This window comes from Alligator mississippiensis, chromosome 1 (assembly GCF_030867095.1).
Source record: "Alligator mississippiensis isolate rAllMis1 chromosome 1, rAllMis1, whole genome shotgun sequence".
In the NCBI taxonomy this organism is placed as follows: Eukaryota; Metazoa; Chordata; order Crocodylia; family Alligatoridae; genus Alligator; species Alligator mississippiensis.
Window position 1 is genome coordinate 465656478 of NC_081824.1, and position 19948 is coordinate 465676425.

At 54.1% G+C, this 19948-nt stretch overlaps 1 protein-coding gene and 1 long non-coding RNA gene across 8 annotated transcripts in view; one reads left to right on the forward strand and one right to left on the reverse strand.

Annotated features, from left to right (window-relative positions):
- Nucleotides 1–412: 412 nt before the first annotated feature.
- Nucleotides 413–12214, forward strand: LOC132249450 (short transient receptor potential channel 2-like). Its single transcript, XM_059724609.1, has 6 exons — nucleotides 413–893; nucleotides 3417–4147; nucleotides 5294–5497; nucleotides 5952–6116; nucleotides 7227–7401; nucleotides 8691–12214. Exons 1-6 carry the CDS (start codon nucleotides 413–415, stop codon nucleotides 9074–9076), a joined length of 2142 nt encoding a protein of 713 aa, XP_059580592.1. The 3' UTR covers nucleotides 9077–12214.
- Nucleotides 12215–13139: 925 nt separating this feature from the next.
- Nucleotides 13140–19948, reverse strand: part of LOC132248615 (uncharacterized) — a 37170-nt gene continuing 30361 nt past the window's right edge. For all 7 annotated transcript variants that reach the window (XR_009459921.1, XR_009459920.1, XR_009459924.1 and 4 more), the window contains exon 5: nucleotides 13140–14787. This is a non-coding gene — a long non-coding RNA (uncharacterized LOC132248615). The remainder of the gene's footprint in view (nucleotides 14788–19948) is intronic.

Here is a 19948-nt window from a genome sequence, read left to right on the forward strand (position 1 = left end):
GCCTAGCCACCCCTTGCTTCTACCGTCCCTGCACCGTCGCCTCGGGAAGAGAGACCCGAAGTCTCAGAAACCGTGAGAGAGTCATAAGCTGGGAAAGCAGAATATTTTAACAGTGGAGACTGACTGGGCAGTGTCCTTCCCTTTTGTGCAGTCACTCTGCAGTTTGCTGCAGACGACTAGTCCAGGAGGTACAAGAGGCCTGATATCCGGATCTCAATTCAGTAGTCTTTGTAAGCCGATTTCCCTGCCTGGCTCCTCCCTCCATTTTCATTCGCTGTCCCGTCCCCAAAATTATTCTCCAGTTCTCGTCCCGCCCCAGCAACAGCAGCAGCAGCCCTCTGCCTCCAGCCCCGCCCCCGCCCAACGGTCAACGCCCCGTGCCCAACGGTCAACGGTCAACGCCCCGCGCCCAATGGTCAACGGTCAACGCCCCGCGCCCAACGGTCAACGGTCAACGCCCCGCGCCCAACGGTCGCCAAGCTCCGCCCCCGCCCCACCCAATGGTCAACGGTCAACGGTCAACGCCCCGCGCCCAACGGTCAACAGTCAACGCCCCGCGCCCAACGGTCGCCAAGCTCCGCCCCCGCCCCACCCAATGGTCAACGGTCAACGGTCAACGCCCCGCGCCCAATGGTCAATGGTCAATGCCCCGCGCCCAATGGTCGCCAAGCCCCGCCTCCGCCCCCACCCAATGGTCAACACCCGGCGCCCAACGGTCACCAAGCCCCGCCCCCACCCAATCCCCATGGCCCAGCAACCCCGCCCCTTCCCCCTGCCCATGCTCCAGGCCCCGCCCCCTCACAGGGCGGACGGGCCCATTTCACAGCAGGAAGATCGAGGCGGGGGAGCACAACATGAGCAGGCGGGCAGCGGGCGGGAAGCACTGACCTGGGGTACCTGCTGCAGCTGCCCCGGCTGCCCACCGGGGCAGCTGCAGCCTGGTGCTGCCTGGTCGTGGCTGCCTGGTCCTGGCTCCTTGGGTGCATGGGCTCGGCGCTGCTCCTTCGGGTGCATGGGGTGGGCACGGTTGCTTAGTGTGCATGGGGTTGGCACCACTCCTTGGGGTGCATGGGGTGGGCGTGCTGCTTAGGATGCATGGGGTCAGTGCTGCTCTTTAGGGTGCATGGGGTCAGCATGCCTTCTTAGGGTGCAGGGGGTCGGTGTGCCTCCTTAGGGCGCATGGCGTTGGCGTGCCTCCTTAGGGTGCATGGGGCCAGTGCCCCTCTTTAGGGCGCATGGGGTCAGCGCTGCTGCTTAGCAGGCCACGCACAAGTCTGCCGGGCGGTTGTGTGTCTTGGAGCCCAACGCAGCCAGGCCCCACGGGTGTCAGGAGCTGGACTGGAGCGTGGTTGGCTCTGCAATGGTGCTGAGAGGTGCTGAGGGCTGCAGGGCTCTGCCCATCCTTGGCTGTCAGTGGGAGCCATCTGGCTGTCAGCTATGCAACGATGTTATGGGCTCTCATCCTGCAATTCAGGGGCTGAGCTAAGCCCCTCTGCCCCATGAGTGGCTGTCCTGCCTCCCTCTGCCTCCTGGGCACAAATTCAGCTGGGATCCACCTTGCAGGGCAGGAGCAAGCAGACAGCAATCAGGATCCCAAGCTGCAAGGACACCTGCAGGGACGGGGGGAGAGGGAGGTTGCACCAGGGCAGCAAGGGAACAGGGTATCTGCGGTGAGGGCTGTGCATCCTTATGCTGTTTCAGTGCTAGGTTTGGCTGGTGCAAGGAAGGGATGGAGGGGGAAGCTAGCATCCCTGCAGAGTCCCAGGGGCAGGTAGGAGAGCGGTGTGGTGGGCATGCCCGTCCTCGTCCTCGTTCTGCACAGCTTTGCCCAGGGGAGCTCCTTGCCAGGCTGCTCCTACCTGACAGGCACAAACAAGCCTCCGGCTCAGCACCGTGCCACAGAGGACGGGCGGTGTGGCAGCAGGGTGGGGGGACTGAGCAGGGAGGGCAGGATTTGGAGCCTCTGCGGGTATTTGGAGGGGGGCAGTTGGGCACTTCACATCTCAGCAACCTTGAGTCAGTGGGTGCTGAACCGAAGCCTCACCAGCGACCAGGGGCTTAGGCATCCAGCTGGCAGGGACGGCGTGGCAGGCACAGCAGGGCAGCGAGCCTGCTAAGGAGAGCACCATGGTGAGTAGCGGGCATCCTCTCCATCCCGGCTGCATCGGGGACCTGCTCCTCCCGGCCCACCATCCGGACATCTTCCTCGAAGCATCAGTCTCCTTGGAGAAAGGTCCAGCGGTGCTCAGCAACTGGACCTACTCTGAAGGGGTCTCTGGGCAGGGCTCCTGCTAAGACCTGGCCCTGGCCAGGCCTGCCTCGATCCATGTTGTGGTGGTGCTGGCCCCTCCTGGCATCGCAGTAGCTTTTCCCCTGCTGCATGCCCACATCCTCCTCCGGCCGGCTGCCCCAGGTGGTGGTGGTAAGTTGGGGACACCTTCAAAATTTTGCCCCACTTCTATGCAGATTTCTCAAGGTCCCTGCCCCCTCCCAGCCCAGGAGCCCAGGTCTCCTGGCTCTGAGGGACCCTGGATAACGCAGCCCTCCACCCAAGCTCTGTGCACCAGGGACTGGCCCCTGCACCTGGGTGTTGTGGGTAAGGTGTGACCACCCCGGCCACGGACAGCGCTCCCCAGCAAGCTGAGCATCGGCCCCACAGCAAAGCCCTGCCCTGTGAGCCAGAGAGGGGGCTCCACTCGCTGGCTGCAGGAGGGGGTTGTTATCCTCCCTGTGGAGCAGCCCTTGGAGGACCCCTCTGCGCGGTGGTTCCTGAGTGTGGCACCCGCTGTTTATCCCTTTCGAGCCAGCCTTGCTGCCTCCAGCCCCTTGCAAGCTGGTGTTGCAAGCTGTGAATTCAAGTGCGCCTGATGGAGACGCCAGGGGAGTTAATTAGCCAGGAGGAAACAAGTCTCTGGCACTGAGCTGCTCCTGTCAAGCCGGGAGCAGCTGCTTCTGAGCCCCGAGGGGGAGGAAGGCATGACGGGCCCTCAGGTTGGGCCTTGCCCCTGGTTGTGTGCTGGAGCCAGTTGCCTCCGGCTGCCTCTGAGCCACGGCTCAGCGGTGACCGGGACAGCGACTCCCTGAGGGGCTGCCGTGGAGAAGGAGACCCAGACCCTGAATGACAGCCAGCAACATGGCAGGATTGAATCCTAGCCCCTCTCCTGGAGGGACGGAGGAGCTGGGATCCAGGACTCCTAGGTCCTCTCCGCTGGCTTGCAGTGGGACAGCAGGGCGTGCGGCTCGCTGAGTGGTCACAGGCCCCAGGGGCAGGCTCAGCCCCTGGCCAGGATGACCGGAGATGCTTTCTAGCCCTGGCGAAGCCTTGGGGTGGGCTATCTAAGGGGGATGGGAGAGGTCATCCTCTTCCTCCGAGGTGGTTCAGAGCAAGTCAGGGTGGGCAGGGGGATGAACTGCAGGGTCTCCCCTAACCCAACCAGCTCTGCTTCCCCAGCAGCAGCCCAACTGGAGGGAGATCGTCAACAGGAAGCTGAAGTTCCCGCAGGGGCTGCTGAGCGCCATCCAGGACGGGAACCTGCCCGTGGTGCAGCAGCTGCTGCAGGTGGGCGATGGCATCCTGCGGCAGCTGGACGAGACCGAGGACCGGGCATGGCGGGAAGCCCTCAACCTGGCCATCCGTGCGGGCGGGGAGGAAGTGGCCAAAGCCTTGCTGCGCTACGTCAAATTCGACTTCCGCCAGGTCCACGAGGCCCTGCTGGTGGCTGTGGACACCAACCAGCCCCACGCGGTCAAGCTGCTGCTGGACCGGCTGAACCAGGAGAAGGGACTCAAGATGGACCTCAAGTCCTTCTCGCTGGCCTTCTTCGACAACACCATCGACGCCTCCCGCTTCGCGCCCGGCGTGACGCCGCTCACCCTGGCCTGCGAGAAGGACCTCTACGAGATCGTGGACATGCTGACGCAGAAAGGCCACACCATCTCCCACCCCCACCGCGTCTCCTGTCCCTGCCTGGAGTGCACCAACGCCCGCCAGTACGACCTGCTCAAGTTCTCCCTCTCCCGCATCAACACCTATAAGGGCCTCGCCAGCCACGCCTACCTCTCGGTTGCCAGCGAGGATGCCATGCTTGCTGCCTTCAAGCTCAGTCACGAGCTCAAGCGCCTCTCTTGCAAGGAGCCCGAGTTCAAGGTCAGGCACTTGCCGGCTCCCAGGTCTCCATCTGTCCTGGTTCTCCTGTGGGCCGCAGCTCTCCGGGGCAGCAGGGAGCCAGGGGGTATCGGAGGGTGAAACTCTATTCCAGCAGCTCTGGGCTTGGACCCAGGGGGCTCAGCACCATCCTGGACTCCTTTCTGGTCCCTACCCTGTGTGAGCCAGGCAGGGGGCACACAGGACCCCCCACATTATGCCCAGGCTGGGCAGCATGGAGGTGTTACTATTATTATTATTTAGCTTCTATCCTGCTCTGTGCAGAAAGGCTCAGAGCAGCTGACCATAACTGACAAGCACCAACACTAAATTCTCCACACGACAATTCAGGGTCTCGCTGGGAAATTTGGGCATGTATTCCAGTGGTGCAGTGATTCAGTAGTGCAATGGTACAATGTCCTTTTGTTCCCAAACTATTTTTACATCTATCTTTTTTTCATATTCATTATTCTTACTGCTACACTCCATGCTGCTGGCTACTTATAGACTACTTCTATGAATCTATGAATCTATGAATCTACTTACATAATTGATTTCTTACTACTGGGCATTTTTGAAAACATATGCATAAACATACCCATATCATAACCACCCCTCCCTGCAGACATTTCTTATCACATACCCTTCCTCTCTGTTCATTTTTCTCCTCACAACCATTAACAATGCTCATGCTCTGACAAAATCTGTAGGTGCTTGCTCAGGTTTAACCAGGTAGTGTGACCTTGCAACACCTCACAGGTGTGTACCCCAGCACGTTATGGTTACAAAAGTATTAAATGAGGGTTATAATTTAGTGTTCATAGTAGCATTTTTAGGAACCTTGCACCCATCCTGCGAGAGGAAAAGCTGCCTGATAGGTGCTTGCGGGTCGTGGGACTGTTGTCTCCGAGTGACCACCTCCAAATGCAGCTGTCACGCTGGTAGGTTTACTCCTGACATTGCTGTAAGTCTTGGTTCACATGCATGTGATGCTGCGTTGGGCGAGTGTCAGTGTCTCAGCTCCCTGCAGCAGTGAGTTCCTCTGCTGAATCATCTGCCTTTGGTGCTGGGGTCCCATCATTGTGCATTCAGGTTGTTACAGGATAGGGCTCCCAGGCAGTCCTCTAGGCTGTGTTCTTCCTCCCGCAGCCCGAGTACCTGCGCCTGGAGCAGCTGAGCCAGGAGTTCGCCTTCGAGCTGCTGGGGATGTGCCGCAACCAGAGCGAGGTGGCGGCCGTGCTCAACGACCTGGGGGACAGCAGCGAGGAGGAGGATCTGGGCAGCCAGGCCTTCGAGGAGGGCATCCCCAACCTGGCCCGGCTCCGCCTGGCCGTCCATTACGACCAGAAGAGGGTGAGTGCGGGGCAGGCTTCATAGGTAGGAGGGTTGCAGCCCCCCCTTGAGCCAGTACTAGGGAAGCCCCCCACCAGGGTGCTGCAAGGGTCCTTTCTAACGAGGGATCATTAATGAACTCTGAGTGCTTCTGGCTGGGGTCGGGACATAAATCTTGGCATCCTGGTTCCAACGTGCTCCATTTGATTCAACCTCCCTAAACTCCCCCCTGCAGCAGCAGCTGGGATTGGAGATGAACTTTTGCTTCATGCTCTCACCCCAGTGTGGGCATGGGAGTCTGTTGCATCCCAGAGTCAACTGCATTTTGCTGGTAGGCAAAGGCTCCCTTTGCATCCTGAGAGAGCTCCTGTATATTCCTGGGAGCAGTATTTGCCTAGCAGGAGGGGGAAGCAATGGGTCACCGTGAGGGCTGCTGGTACTGACCCTCTGATCCCCTTCTCTCATCTTGGCCCAGTTTGTCGCACACCCCATCTGCCAGCAAGTGCTGTCATCCATCTGGTGCGGGAACCTGTCTGGCTGGCGTGGCAGCAACACCCTCTGGAAGCTCTTTGTCTCCTGCTCCATCTTCCTTACCATGCTCATCCTGTGCCTGCTCTACTGGGTTGCTCCCAAGTCCCGGGTAAGTGGCCTTGCTGCAAAGGGAAAAGGGGGCTCAGGGAAGAAGGTTTCCTGCACCACCCTGCTGCCGGCTTCTTACAGCTGCCTCCAAAGCACCTGACTCTGGCCCCTAACAGATAGAAGGCCCCCCAGAAAGACCCAGCCTGGTAATATCTGTCTCCCATAGAAACCTGATGGCACTTCTAATGATCTCCCTTCCTGAGATCATCAAATCGTGTGTGTGTGTGTGTGTGTGTGTGTGCGCGCGCGCACGTGCACATATGTATGTGTAATTACCCCCATGCATTTGGTCTCCACCAAGTTCTTGCCCCTTCTCAGTGCGTTCAGAGAGAGGCTGAGGGGCAATGATGCTGGGGATCCCCCAGGGACAAGGCAATGGTCCAAGACTTAATGCTGTCCTTGGCTGTATGAAGGGGGACACCCAATGCGAGCAGGCTCTGCTTCTTCTTTCCCTGGTGCAGCCGCTGCTGGATTGCTGCACCCAGGTGTGGGCTTCCTACAGCCTTGGACCACTGTAGGTTGGAGCAGCGTCAGAGAAAGGAAAGAAAGAATGGCTGTAGGGAAACTGAGGCTCATACCTAGAGACTGCAAGAGCTCAGTTTGACCAAGAGAGGATGGAGGGATGATGGGATCCTCTCCCACAGGAGCACAATTGGGATGATGAGCTTGTTCCTCCAGGTGACACAAGTCCAATGAGGTCCAACAGCTGGATGTTGGGGCTAGGTAAACTGGGAGTGAAACTGAAGTGTGGACTTTTAGCACCAGCTGCAACTGGCCAGTAAACCTGCTTGTTGGGGCTGGATTGTCTGTCCTGAGCACTTTTAAAATCAAGGTCGTTTTAGCTCTGGCTCCAACCAGTGCTAGCTCAGTGCAGCTCTGCAGTCTGTTTTACACAGACCAGAGGGTGCTGCATCCCCTTTTTGCCTGATAATGGATGAATTCTCCCTTCACGCGCCCAAGCTGGAGGTCTGCTGGACCGAATCCTCATGGAGATTGAAGTCTGCTCCTAAGCACTTGCTCCCGTTTAAGTCCCTGCTGCCTGGTGGGCCCTAACCATGCAGCCAAATGGCCTTGAGTTTTGCTCAAGGCGAGACAAAGTTTCTCCCATCAGTTGGGCAAAATGCTGAAGATCCCAGTGATCAAGTTCCTCCTGCACTCTGCCTCGTACCTCTGGTTCCTGGTCTTCCTGCTGCTGGAGTCCGTGGTGCTGGAGCGCAAGCACAAAGACTTCCTGGGCCGGAGCCAGACCTTGTGGGGCAACTCCTGGCACATGATCTGGGTGGCAGGTAGGTCACGCGGAGGGAGCCCTGGCAGGGTCCAGAGCTCCAGCAACCTGGCAGTGAGGGGTGCTGGCAGGAGCCCTGCCCCAGGAGCCTGGATACTCTTTTGGGGCCTGGCAGGGCTCTGATGTGCTCAGGTCCAGTGCTTGTTGCCTCTGGTTGGGGCTGATTCTGGAGGTGAGATGGGATTTAGTCTCCAGGGCCCAGGCAGTTCTTGGCCTCGGATGTGTCTGTACAGGGGCAGTGGGGACGGTGGTTTCTGTACAGGAACCCACCCATGGGACGAGGCAAAGGCAGCTAGTTACACCAGAGCCAGCCACAGGCCGAGGGCTAACGATCCCCTGGAAAGCTGTACGTCCCCAGAGAAGGCCTTGCCACTGGGGCCCTAGGCAGAGATTTCAGGCCTGAGAGATTTAAGGGACAAGTCACCTCCAGTGGCAGTGTCACCCCAAGTAGCAGGGTCCTGGCAGTTAGGAGAAGAGAAATCACGAGGGTTGAGCTATGTACAAGGGGTCTTGTGAGCCAGTGGGGATTGTGGGTGTGGACAGAAGTAGCGGATAGACCAGCAGTAAATTATACCGGTATAAGATGCACCGATATAACTGTTCCATCTGTCCATTCCCATATTGGTCTAACAGTTCCAGTACCTTCACCCACTTAAACTGGGGTAGGAGTGGACAAACATTACAGTTAAATCACAGCAGTGCAAGCCCTCGCCTCCCCTTTTTCATATGGTTTTGACGACCTGCCTTTCCTCAGCCTTGGGTGGCTGATTTCCCTTTTTAAGCAGGGACCCAGTAATTAATTATCTCCGAGGGGAGCTGCTCGCTCCTCTAGAGTCCGGTGAGCTGAGTTAATAGGGTCGGAGACTGCCAGTGAGGACCAGCACTGGACCTGGTGGATGCTCCCTGCCCGGGTGGCAATGATTTTGTTTCTGAGCCTGCTGGAAAGGGCGTTGTTGTGGCCATAGGGAGGCCTCCATGGTAGATCATGGGCTGGGGTCTCTGCCCCAGCAGGGGCTAGGCTCGCTCACACAGCTGGTCCCTGCCAGTCCTGTGCCTCTACGTATCCCCCAGGCCCCCACTGGATGCTATACAAGCCCCTAGTCAGAAGCAGTCTCTGTCCCAAGGAGTTTCCAGCCCAGGCAGACTCACACCAGAGGAAGGCTGGATCATGGCCCCCATGTTATAGGTGGGGGATCTGAGCCCAGCCCTAGCCAGAGCCTGAATTCCCTCCCTGGAGAGATGCCAGAAACAAGGGACCCCTTGCTCCTGCCCATCCCCTCACCCTGCCAGGCTTCTTCTGGTACGAGTGCAAGGAGGTGTGGATCGAAGGGCTGCGCAGCTACCTGCTCGACTGGTGGAACTTCCTGGACATCGTCACGCTCAGCATGTACCTGGCCTCCTTCGTGCTGCGGGTGCTGGTCTCCGTGACGGGCCAGTACCACTGCTGGGACGCCCCCTCCTCGCCCAAGTGCTACTACTTCACCAAAGCCGGTGAGCTCCCATACTGCTGCTGCTGGGGCTCCAGCCTCTCCCCCTGGGGGACATGCCACCCCCCGCCCTGTCCAGCAGGCCCCCTGGTCTGGGACGGCAGCTGCCTCCAGTCACTTCACTCTTGCCAACACAGAGGCCAGCGAGTACAAGCCAGGACAGTGCTTCCTGTGCAAGAAGGGGGCTGAGACCCAGCAAACTCATTCCCAGGGGCAGTGACTCTGATGACTTCCAGCCAGGCCTGGGCTCACATCTACAGACTCTCTATCATTACCCAGCCCCATGGGGCACCCTGTTCCCTCGGTACTTCTGCCTCTTATGGGGAGACCGAAGGACCCCAAAGTCCCCATCTATCCCACATTCCTACAACCCGTGTTCAGAGAGATTTTCTAGCACAGATGACCTCTCATCTCCCTCCCTCCCCTCTCATGCCCCAGTGGGGTTCATGGTCCCCCCAAAACACTCCCGACCATCCTTTCCTGTAGGTTATGTGGGAAATCAGCCAAGATATCCTGGGCTCAGCCTGTTCCCTGCCCTGAGCCCCCATTGCCAGGTTGTGTAGGCTGGTGATGCGATTGCAGGGACATTTATCAGTGATGTGCAATGATCCTACTACAGCAAAATGCTGAGAGCTTGCCCTACTGAGCCAGAGCATTGCCCCTACCTGCCACGAGGCGTCAGGGCAAGCCCGTGTATCCAGCCGTGAATCTCCCCAGGAATGCCCAGGAGCAGGAGAGGATGCTGGCAGTGTGTTAAGACAAATCTCAGCAATCCTCATCCTGGGGATGAGCCTGAGAGAGCAGCTACTTCAGCGCTAAGCAGAGGGCAGCTGTGGTGCTGCAGTAACAGCAGTCGTGATAAAAGCTCTTAGCTCTGCGGGAAAAGTGCAAGACGGGAATGCAGGAGCAGCCCCCTTGGCCAGCGAGCCCAGCCCCTGCGTGCTGCCCCACGAGTTCCCCCCACACCCTCTCCCAAATAACAGGGCATGAAACCCAGAGCACCTGTAACAGCCCAGAGCTGAGCATTGGGATGGCCAGTGCTCTGGTGTTGCAGCCGCAGGGTCAGATCCTGTCCCAGCTACCAACAAAGGCAACCCCCCGCCTTGCCAAAGACCCTTATAAAGGTCAAAGGCTCTAGGCTTCACCTGGGTGTTGGAGACACCATGGGGGAAGGATGGATGCCCATCCTCACACCATGGTTTAGCGAGAAGGGTGTTGAGCAGGCCCCTATGCTGTATTGCCAGAATGGGATCACTTCAATAAATACAGCAGAGCTGGGCAGAGCTCTGTGCTGTCCTGAGCCGGGGCTCCTCACCCCTCAGGTCTGAGCTTGGGAGCACGGAGCAGGAGTCTTGTGAGGAGCAAGGAGGGGCCAAGGCTATGGCTACAGGGACAGCTGCCCCAGGTCCCCAGCCTGGGGGAGCTCTCCTGCCTGGCCTGCCCCTGGGTCAGGGCTCCAGGAAGCATGGAGTGGGAGCAGAGGGCCAGGGCGTGCTTCCTAGCAGCCTCTAGAGCAGCATGGAGCTGGCATAGATGGACGGGCTGCTGTATCCCTGGCAGATCAGGCTCTCCCCCCACGTGCCAGCCACCAGGTCACAGCGCTTGAATGTCTGCAAGGGTGAAGGCCAGCAGCTGAGAGGCTAGATGGGACCATACTGAGCATCCCTGGGGCCTCCCAAGACAGGGGAGAGCTTTTGGAGACAGCAGCCTGGGAAGGGGAGGAAGGAGTTGTGTCTCTGGTGCCACAGGAGCCAAACAATAAATGCTCATCGCTTTTCCTGCCCTCTAAGGTTGGTGCCTGCAGCTGCCAGTCCCTCCAGCAGGCTGGTCCTGGCAAGGGCCCAGCACCCCCCAAACTTGGGGACCCAGGGGAAGCAGGGGGACTGGGTGGAGGCCTTAAGGAGATGTGGCTACATGAATATGAGCAGGAGGCGTGCAGCAGAAGAAGTGCTGGCTGCAGCAGTTGGAGATCAGGGTTTCAAGCAGAGCAAGGAGCTGGCAGAGAAGAGCTCGGCTGTGAATGGGGAAGGGGTCTCCACAGCCAAGGGAAGCCTCGGGCTGCTTGGGGACAATATCCATCTGGAAACTCAGGCAGTCTTTCATGGTGGAAACACTAACCCCAGCCAGTGAGCTGAGGTGCCCAGGATAGGTTCAGCCACGGTGCCCAGCTGGCAGCCTTCAAGCCGCCTCCCCCTGCAGTCTGCATAGCTGATCATGTTTCCCCCCTTAGCTGTGTAAGTGTCTTGGGATACGTTACACTTAGAGCATGTTAACTGCACTTACAAGGCAAGCTTCCAAGTATTCAAGCAGTAAAATGTGCTATGGACTTTTCCGGCAAGGGGTGTCAGCGGATGGTATTACCTAACTCATGTTGAACAGACGTCTGACAGCTCCACAGAGGTAATAGAGTCACAGAATCATAGAAAACGAGGGTTGGATGGGACCTCGGGATTACATCTAGTCCAACCCCCTGTTCAAAGCAGGACCAGCCCCAACTACATCATCCCACCCAAGGCTTTGTCTAGTCAGGTCTTCAAAACCTCCAAGGATGGAGACTTCACCACCTCTCTGGGTAACTCGTTCCAGTGCTTCACCACCCTCCTCGTGAGAAAGTTTTTCCTAATACCCAACCTCAACTTCCCTTGCTGCAGGTTGAGCCCAGTGCTCCCTGTCCTGTCATCTTTCCCCACTGAGAACAGTGCAGCTCCATCCTCTTTGCAACCCCCCTGCAGGGACTCGAAGGCTGCTATTAAATCCCCTCAGTCTTCTCTTCTGCAGACTCAATCAGCCCATTTCCCTCAACCTCTCCTCACCAGTCATGTCCCCACAACCATTTTCATTGTCCTCTGCTGGACTCTCTCCAAATTGTCCACATCCTTTCTGTAGTTACTGTGCAGTTAGTACTTCATTGAACACATACTGAAGTAAATGCACAGTAATTCGGGCACATAAATGAACAAGGTGACACACCCTGCATTATTAAACTATGGAAATTGTGTACGAGATACAGCTATTCAGAATATCACAAGTACCAATAGAAACGTTTTTAAAAAACCTGGAAAGGCTCTTAAGACCATCAGACTTTAGGGTATAACCCAAGCTCATCTAAGTGGGGACTAAAGAGTAACCATTTCCTTAGGAAGAAGCCACTCATAACTGCACAGGTCCTGCCCTTTCCTCTGAAACCTCTAGCGATCATCACTGTTGGATTAGAGCAGCGGTATCGCATTCACCTTGCCCCAGGGGTGCTGGAGTAGGTTGGATCCAGTGTGGAGACACGTTATCTGCCCTGCGGGGCTGCTCGCAGGGCCAGAAGTGTGGTGGTGGGTCAAGCAGCATTAATTGCTGTGGTTCCTGGAGCCACGTTGGCTGCTGCTTGTCCTGAAGTCACATTGTTGGCCCACAAGCAGCCCTGCAGGCCAGGCGACACAGCGCTGTGCTCTGGATCCAGCCCATGAGGCTGGAAATCTGGCAGTGGGACAAGTGGCAGCAGCGTGAATTGCCACAACTCCCAAAGCTGTGGATATTAATGCTGCCACTGCTCACCCCACCACCCAGGACCTAGACCCACTGGCCAGACAACATGGCTCCGCAGGCTGGACCCATGCTGCTGTATTTTTGACATGCTGGATTAGAGAGACTACTTGTATAGTGTGGTGGGGCAGTTCTTATATTCCTTCAAAGAAACAAAGCCAGCTCTGCAGGCACAGAAAGTCTGAACTCTCCTCGTTTCAGATGCAAAAACCCCACAACATCCCAATATTGGAAATAGCAAGTTTGGTTACATAAATGAAAATGCGTGCTAAAACTTTCATAAAAGCTGAGGAATGTGCATTTAATACTGATGCTAATACACATCAGAAACACTATCTACATAGTCTTACGAAAATGAAAGACTATCTTACAGGAGTAATTGTGCACGGTCAAAGTGTACGCGGGATTTAAGGAACCGTCTAGCCCATGGAGTAAAAACAGTGAAAAGCATGGTCCAGTCAATGAGTAACTGTTATGTGGTCCATTTCTGTCCGTGTCTCAGTTCCAGTCAGAGCAATACAAAGATTAAGTGTCTTGTACATATGCAAATAGAACAAGCATTAAAAACAAGGTGCCATCTACTTGTGGGGTTTTATAGTAAATGATTGCCATATACTCGTGTTGATGATGTTTCAGAGACCTTCTGCTTGACCCAAGATCTTTCTGCAGTTTGTTCATGTATATTATTAGTTAGAAGAACCATATGGACTACAGAATATATATTTTCATTTGTTCACTTTATTTGTTATACCATTTCTCTTCACATAAGATCTTCCTCTGCCCTGGTAGTTCATGATTACATTCCCTCATGCATTAACACATTGACATCACATGCATGCAGTACTCGGGAGGGGAGGAAGTTTGTGGGGCAAGAGTAGGGAGCTGAGGTGTGCATATAAAATGGGGAAGGGGCTTGCCATTAGCAACCAAAAAATAAACATACTGGAAGTAATTAAGTAGCTCCCAAATCAGGCACTTGAAAGGGGCATAAGAACAAAAGATGTGCCGTACTGGGTCAGACCAATGGTCCATCTAGCCCAGACCCTGCTCCAGCAGTGGTAGAAATGCTCACTACAGAGGTAACAAATTGAACTGGATATAGCTAGTGCAGTGGTTCTCAACCTGGATCGATTGGAGGAACCCCTAAGAAAACATCAGCTCTTCATTTTTACTCTTTTTTAACTACTGAAAAACAACAGCAGTTTTCTGTTGCAAAGAACTCAAAAAAACCACAACTCTGGATTTCTGTTGGAAATCTCTGGGTGCATCTTGCGAATCAGATTTGCCCACCTAACGGTGCTGATAGGTGTGGTACCCCCGGCTCCCTCGAAAGGATCTAGCGTCCTGGTGGGGAAGATTTTGAGGGGCTCAATGTGAGTACCCTTTGCTATAGATAGGTTCATAAGTGGGATACCTAGGAGAGCAGGGTGAGTTGATATTAGTCTTTTAAGTTTTGCTGCCGATGTGGCACACTGCACCTGAAGGTCACTGAAGAGGCATGGAGGGAGCAGGAGGAGGAAAGCAAGAGTCCCAGGGAGAACAAGGGAATGGCAACGGCACAGGAAAAACTGAAGGGAAGCAGTCTGCTGTGCTGGCTGGGACATGGCACTCCTCCCTCTCCCCTGTTGGCTTAGAAAATGGCATTTAAAGGTTTGCTTTTTGGGAATTGGTTTATAGGTATCTGTGTATGCATGAGAACGGTTCAGAAAGGGCAGCAGGGGTTACCTGGTCTCTAGGAGTGTGGGTCACAGTCACAGCTGTGGGAGCAGACAGGTTGTCTAATGCACGAAGGCCAACAAGGAGGCAGGGTCTCAACACCGCTTGGAAACCCATGCCAGGGTTGGCTGTAGGGGTCCATCAGGTTAGAGACCAAACAAAACTTTCTGGGGAGTGCCAAGGAAGAGCTTTCCTTGGAAGAGGCTGATTCCTTACATAAGCTCCTAAGTAGGAACTTCAAGTCGGGATGGGATCCTGAAGTTTGCTTGCAGGTCTCAAGTAATGAGACAATGGAGTCAGACAACCATCTGCCCCAACCTACTGTAGCAGTTGAAATTCAAGCTGTTGGGAAAAGGTTAAACAACTGAGAGTGGTTAGGCTGTAGAAAAGGAGATGCAGGGGAGGTATTATTGAAATTTATGGGACGAGTCATTGGACTAAACTTTTAACATGACCAGTTGGTTGAAGCACAAAGTGGGTACCAGAGCAGAAGGGAGGCACTGAGAGCAGTGCCTCGGTTCACAAGAAGTGATGGCTCCCAACAGCAGGACCTCGAACGTGTGTCACACAGGACGGGACACTGGCAGGAACCTGTTACGATCCCCCAGATCAAAGGAGAGAACAGAACGAGTTGTTCCTGAAGTGCCGATCTGCAAAGTGAAGAAAGGGAATAAATATGCATTACCCACAGGATATACAGAGACAAGTAGGAAAACTAGTTCTGAAAATTTGAGATCATTTTCTAAAACAAAAGATATCTCATCCATTACAGAGTAACATGGTTTTAGACCACATTGTGATGATGGCTGGAAAGAGGTTGTTGGAAACATGCTGGCTACACACCATGACCTCACTACCATGATTTTGGAGGAATGGAAAATGTGTCCAAACTCCTCCCAATGCTAAAAAAAGTAAATTTATGTTTGGAAAATGTGGGAAAATGTTGGGAGTTTTTCAAAAAGGGTTACTATAAAGTCTTGAAATCTCATTTCCCCATTACTTCCCTTAAAAGTCCAGCTTGGTAAAGAGGAGAAATGGATAATACAGGTGGCAGGGCAAAGGAACAGTAAGGAGATTTTAATGCTCGAAGGAAAAGGAAAGAGAGGAATGAGGACGTCCCGTTATATGACTGTTGACAATCATGCAGGGAGCCGGAGGCAGAGGAAGCCCTTGGGCTTTAAAACTGTATTGACTTGCCCCAGCTTCTGTCCATGCTGACAGGAGTCAGGGGCAGTAGGACCAGGAGGAGCCTCAGCTGGACTAAGTAGCGCAGCCCGTCCCATCCCCAGCAATTGCACTCCCTGCCTGCAGCACCCCCCTGCTAGGGGGTGTGTGTATCTGGTGTGGGTGTGTCATGGGGGTGTGTGTGGGGTGTGTAGCCAGGGGCAGAATGGGTGGATGGGTGTGGCTGTGGAGCCAGGAGCACAGTGTGCGGGTTGGTGGGTAGGGGTGTGCAGCCCAGGGCACAGTGGGTGGGCGTGTGTGTGTGTGTGTGTGCAGCCAGGAGCAGAGTGGGAGGGTGGGTGTGCAGCTAGGGACATAGTGGGTAAGTGGGTGTGGGTTTGCAACCAAAGGAAGGGTGGGTGGGTGTGGTTCTGGAGCCATGGGTGTGTGGGTTGGTTGTGGGTGTGCAACCAGGGAAGGGTGGATGGGTGGATGTGGGTGTGCAGCCAGGGGCACAGTGGGTAGGTATCATAGTATCATAGTAGCTAGGGTCAGGAGGGACCTGAACAGATCATCTCGCCTGACCCCCTGCCACAGGCAGGAATGAATGCTGGGTTCACAAGACCCCAGACAGGTGATCGTCCAACCTCCTCTTGAATTTGCCCAAGGTAGGGGCGAGGACCACTTCCCTGGGAAGCTGGTTCCAGATTTTGGCCACCCTAACTGTAAAATATTGCCTTCTGATCTCCAACCTAAACCTATTCTCCATCAGCTTCTTATCATTGTTCCTCGTCACCCCAGGTGGTGCTGGGGAGAAAAGGGCTCTGCCTGTTTGCTGTTGATCCCCCTTGATGAGCTTGTAGGCAGACACCAGGTCCCCCCTCAGCCTCCTCTTGCTGAGGCTGAACAGGTTCAGGTCCCTCATTCTCTCCTCGTAGGGCCTGTCCTGCTGCCCTCTCACCAAGCGGGTGGCCTCCTCTGAACCCTCTCCAGGTTTGCCACATCCCTTTTGAAGTGCGGCGTCCAGTACTGGACGCAGTACTCCAACTGCAGCCTGACCACAGTCACATAGAGGGGGAGGATCACCTCTCTGGACCAGTTTGAGATGCACCTTTGGATGCATGACAAGGTATGGCTGCCCTTGCTGGCTGAGGTCTGGCAATGGCAGCTCATGTTCATCTTGGAGTCAATAATGACTCCAAGATCCCTTTCCGCCTCTGTGCTTTCAAGAGGGGAACTCCCCAGCCTGTATGTGTACTGTGGATGCCTTCTCCCAAGGTGCAGCACCCTGCATTTGTCTACGTTGAACCCCATCCTATTCTCACCTGCCCACTTTTGTAGTCTGTCTAAATCTAGTTGCGGCCTCTCTCTCCCTTCAAGTGTGTCCACCTCGCCCCACATCTTAGTGTTATCAGGTAGGTATGGATGTGCAGCCAGGGGCAGCATGCATGGGTGTGGGTGTGCAGGCAGGGGCAGAGTTGGTGAGTGGGTTTGGTTGTGGACCCAGGGGTAGAGTGCGTGGGTGGGTGTGCGTGTGCAGCCAGGGGCTGAGTGGGTGGGTGTGGGCATGCAGCCGGGGGCTGTGGGCGGGCAGCCAGGGGCAGAGTGGGTGGGTGTGTGTGTGTACGTGCGCACCCAGGGGCAGAGTGGGTGTGTGTGTGTGTGTGTGTGTGTGTGCGCGTAGCCGGGGCAGAGTGGGTGGGTGTGAGTGTGCACCCAGGGGCAGACTGGGTGGGTGGATGTGGGTGTGCAGCTGGGGGCAGAGTGGGTGGGTGTGGGAGTGCAGAGAGGGACAGAGTGGGTGGGTGAGCGTGTGTGCTCATAGGAGGAGTCCCACACGCACTCCCCACCATACAAAAGCACCCACACTCCCCTCATACTGCCACACATGCTGATCCCCACATCCACGCCCCCTCACACAGCCCCCCACAGACCACATACCCACCCACACCCCACATATCCACACACATACACCCACATGCTCCCTCACCCCACATGCCCACACACCCACAGCCCCCCACAAACCTATATGCACCCCCCAATATACAAAACTAAAACTGCATTTCAAGCCATTCTGTAATCCGCTCTGTGTGCACGACACAAACACGTGTAAACCAGGACAAAAACAGTTGGAAATCGAATTCATGAATGCTGTAGAGGTTTCCATTTTCGAATGGAATTTGATATTTTGCTGGCTCCAAGACGGTGCAACACCTCGCTGGAAGGGTACTTCCGGGGGCAAGGGGACTGACATCTGGTAACGAAGGTCAGGGGTTCGGGGGCAGGACTTCCAGTCACAAGACAGTGGCCAGGGGGTGGGGCACCTGCCAGGGGGTGGAGCTACCCATGCAGCTTTCAACAGCTTGCCAAAACTTGATAAGTCATCCTCCGCCCAAAATAATTACCCCTGGTTTACATGACCGGCCCCAAAGAGTGTGGGGTGGGGGCATGTCAGGTCCCCCTGAAATGCTCTATCATTCACGACGGGAGATTGGCTAGTAAAGCATAAAACAGCTCTTACTGGAGAAAACCCTTTTGAAATGAGTAGGGCTGGATACCCTGAACCTTGTGATATTAGAGCTGACTACAAAGACCTGCATCCTGTTGCTGCTGTTAATTGGTAATATTTTAAATGGGACTAAAATAAGATGGAAAGAAAGCTTGTATTAGTCCATTTTTTAAGAAGGGCAATCAGAACAAGGAGGAAAATTATAGGTCATTTAATATACCAGCAATCTCAGCCAAAATAATGGAAAAAGGGGACTAAAGGGTTTTTAGTTTTTGCTTGGTTTTTTGTTTTTTAATTATAGGGGAGACAGGTAAAACAAGAATTAAGGTTTTGCAGGTTAAAACTGGGCTTTAAAACAACCCCAAAAACCAAGGTGGATTAACCAGTAAACCAAAGAGAAGTGGTAGGGTCTCTATCCCTTTCTCTTTTCATATCTAGACTGGATGCTCGTCTCAACGTTACCCTTCAGTCAATTATTCCCCAATAACTGTGACCAGTCGTAGACAGCATACCAGATTAGACAGACCACTGGATTAGCACAGAACGGCAACTCTTCTGCTGTTAATATTTCTCAAACTAGTAGTTCAGATGAAAAGAATAGAAGAACAGTTTTTCATTTACAACATATATTTAGGAATTAACTTAGTGTTCAGTATGCTGGTCAAAAGGAGCACTGAGTTTAGCACCTTGGTTTCATTTTCCTCAAGCCTTTTGTACTGCAAGAAGGAGAAGAAACCCACAAAACACCTCTGGAAACACAGCACTGACCAAAGATCCAATTTTCTTTTTAGTACTTCTTCTTGTAATAGTGTGATTATGCATCTATTCTGTATCTCTATGATGCAGGAAAACTCTTCAGAACCTGCCTCTGTGGTTTCCCACTCAAAATCCAGCTTTTCACATCACAAAACATGTGCAGAGCCCAGGCCCATGCTGGGACTTATCACACATGGGTCACAGCCACATAGGGAAGGAGGACTTGTGTCTATGTAGTGGCTCCTAGGGGACACCACGCCTGTCCAGGGAGAGAAAACATACACTACACTTCCAGAAATACTGAAAAAAGATGTGCTTAAAAGGAGACGGCAATTACTTTTCTTCCAAAGATATCACCTGCGTTCCCCTACCTGATGCTCAAAAAGGCTAATGCCCGCAACTCTCCCTGGTTGATCTGGGCACGCAGAGACTATGCTGACCGATTGAGTGCCCCTGCCTTCATGCTCTCATAGGCTGTCTGCATTTGGAGGTGACGTCTGCACAGTTATGCTGAGAAATGGCAGAAGGGGGAGCATCATCTGCTACTTCCCCCTCTAACACACCTCTATTCAGGGGCCATTAGTCAGCCCCACGTGGCACCTTATGGTTGGTGTGGAGTGCCTTATTGGTTGGTGTGGCTTCCTTGCTCCTGCCTTGGCCAGTGCGAGCAGTGTCTAGTTGTGGACAATTCATTGCAGTCTCAGTCACAAGCTCAAACGTGTCTGTGCTCAGAGGGCAATCCCAGCATGTCTCAGCCCTGGAGCTCAGGGGACAGGACTCCTTAGGACTGGGAACAGCGGAGGGTGTGTGACCACTGAGCCGCCCTGCCCAAGACTTCAGATTGCTTATGGGCAGGAAATGCCAATGCCCCGTATCCAGCGTGCAGCATTTTGTAAATGCCTTTTACGTTTGCAACTTTCCTCTAAATATCTTCTGATTGAAATGTGACAAGGGAAAACTCCTGGTAGTAAAAATGATTTCAAATAAAAAAACCCCTAAAACAAATGAGTTTTTGTTTTAAAACCAAAGATTCCAACGTGAGCAACACACAATTTTTCAGTGAAGAGTTAAACTTCAAAAAACATACTGCCCAAGTGAATATACTAGTGTGGAATCAGAAAAAATATATGCCTTAAACTTTGATTATTTTAGTTATAAGATGACATAACCGCTTTGTGTAGAATTGCTGGCTCGGTACAGTAGAACAGATAAGGGCAAGTGTTTGTTCTTTGTAACTCTTCTGCAAATGCTTCGCTCATCGCGGCCTTGAAGGTAAAAAAAAAAAAAGTATGTACAAAGTAGATTTCCAGGTGCAAGAAGGAGGTTTGTAAACTAACCCTATCTCCCCCATAATTCCCATCCTGATAACAGCAAAGAAATAA